We start from the raw sequence: 2,254 nt of genomic DNA on the forward strand, positions 1-2,254 counted from the left end.
GCATACTCAAGGACCACGCCCACAGTACCACGACCCCAAGCTTTATCACCCGTCTAATCACGAGGATGGTTCATGTGTTGATCTCTAAATATCTTCTAGTCCTGGAGATGGATTCCTGTAACTAAGCACTACCCAACATGACTCTACAGTCTACAGTCTACAGTCTACAGCTACGGTGTGTCCTCTCATAGAATTGAGTTGAGTTGAGGAAGACATTGGCTGAGTCTAAACAGATCAATTTGCCAATTAATCATCAATTCTTATTCACCTGTGTGGGTTAGCATAGTATACTGGCAACTGGCAATACATTACATTCAGCCATTCGTATAAAGGCGTTTAAAGTCTTTCTTGATGAGAAGGACTGCATTCATCCATGATCCATCCAAATCCATGTGACTGAGTGAGAGGAGAAGACTCGTCAAAGAGGGCAACTTGGCTCCAGGGAGGGTATGGTATAGTCAGTCATAAGAAAGCCCGCCATCAAGGGAATATTAATGAATAATAGTAATTGTGCAAACAAAGACTTTTTTTATAAGCAGCCTCTTTGAACGTTGAATTGTTCTTAAATTCTTTAGCTTCTTAAGTCTCAACTGACAACCCCTAGTCATCTCCAGAGTATTACAATATGTAATGTTATTCCCATTCATTCATAAATCAAGTGGTCCACTGGCAAGTTCTGTCTCTGTCCCTCCATCTCCGTTCAGTCAACACACAGCGCCTTCCCCTCTCTTTCCTGCCTGCTCCCCCCTTGTCAGTTCTCTCTCACCAATAGAGCGTCATTTCCTTTTGGGCCGCCCTGTGTGCCTTTTGCTTATGTATCATCTATACTATATATGTGTGTGTGTGTATATATATAAACCTCATCTCCCCCTCCTCCCAAGTCCCAAGTTCATTCCGAAACCAGAGCTAAGTAACCACAAGAACTACCGAGACACACACATATACATCCCAGTTGCAATGCCGATTCCGGTGCCTCCAACATTTACACCAAAGTCCGACAACATGCCGAGCATGAGCATGAGCAGCAGCAGCGAGAGTGTAGATGGAGCTGCTCTTAAGATAAGTGGCGAGGTGATGGTTGGCGCTGTCATATTCCTTTTCATGGTTCTTGTCTTTGTCATCCTCCTCTACTTATACGCCAGGCGCTACTGGGGTGCCACCCTCGGACTCAACGGCTCTTCACATTCCCGCCGCCTTATCTTCGTTCCAGACACCGCCCCCCGTCGCCGCGGCCTAGATGAATCCGTACTCCACTCTCTCCCCGTTGCTACCTTCTGCTCCTCCGACTTCAAGGACGGCCTCGAGTGTGCCGTTTGCCTCTCTGACATCTCCGATGGCGAGAAATTTCGCCTCCTCCCCAAGTGTAACCATGGCTTCCATTTGGAGTGCATAGACATGTGGTTCTTCTCCCACTCCACCTGCCCTCTCTGCCGTTCCGCTGTCGCCCCTGAACCTATTATGCGGGTTCCAGGAAACCCAGTGCCCGCCGCTCCTTCTACAGAGGAGATAGAGGCAGAGGCAGAAGCAGAAGCAGAGGTTCCCACGCCGGAATTCCCGACCAATGTGCTCTTCTGGGGCACCCCGAACCAGGTCAGCGCCACAGTCCCTCCGATACAAATACAGGGGTCCTCAAGTGCTCCGCAGAGGACGGAAGGGGTGCTGGTCATCGACATCCCAAAAAGAGCCATGGAGGGCTTCTCTTCCTCTGTTTCTACATTCACGTCCAGCAGAGCCACGGTGGAGGAGGCCAAGTCCCCGGCGGAAGCTTCCGACATGAAGTCTCCGGCCTCGGCCAGGTTTAAGTCATTGATAAGGCTATTGAGTTTTGGAAAGAGGAGTGCTGCCGGACCCTCCACCTCGTCTTGGAGCAGCCCGAGAGAAGGAGGCGATGTGGAGCTGGGTCAGGGAGTGCTTGCGACTGCTACCACTCCCAGAACACCACCCATGCGTTCATAGATACTGGATACTGGATACACCTTCCAAGTTCCAACCTTCATTTCTTCTCACTGCATGTACTTGGTTCTTTCACTGATCAACCCAACTATTATATAAAATAGTTTGTTGATTCAGACTCACACCGACAGAGGAGGAGAGCTTGTCGCACAGAGTCTCCTTCATCTTGTCAGCCTCGGGCTCAGGCTCAGGCTCAGGCTCAGCCTCAGCCTGCCCAATTTTATTTGTACAGAGAAAATTCTCTACTTCTCATCTCTCCTATACATCCATTACATAATACATACTTGATTAATCCTTCCTA

The 2,254-nt window shown here is 49.1% G+C and overlaps 1 protein-coding gene across 1 annotated transcript; it reads left to right on the forward strand.

The window, feature by feature from the left end:
- The first annotated feature begins 628 nt into the window (after nt 1–628).
- LOC120262851 (RING-H2 finger protein ATL3-like) lies at nt 629–2,254 on the forward strand. The gene has a single exon (XM_039270752.1). The coding sequence runs from the start codon at nt 631–633 to the stop codon at nt 1,954–1,956; it is 1,326 nt and encodes a 441-aa protein (XP_039126686.1). The 5' UTR covers nt 629–630; the 3' UTR covers nt 1,957–2,254.

This window comes from Dioscorea cayenensis, chromosome 6 (genome assembly GCF_009730915.1).
Source record: "Dioscorea cayenensis subsp. rotundata cultivar TDr96_F1 chromosome 6, TDr96_F1_v2_PseudoChromosome.rev07_lg8_w22 25.fasta, whole genome shotgun sequence".
NCBI lineage: Eukaryota > Viridiplantae > Streptophyta > Magnoliopsida > Dioscoreales > Dioscoreaceae > Dioscorea > Dioscorea cayenensis.

Bases quoted from the DNA above. Each gene is read 5' to 3' on its own strand.
- LOC120262851 (XM_039270752.1), top strand. From the start codon at position 631: ATGTTATTCCCATTCATTCATAAATCAAGTGGTCCACTGGCAAGTTCT.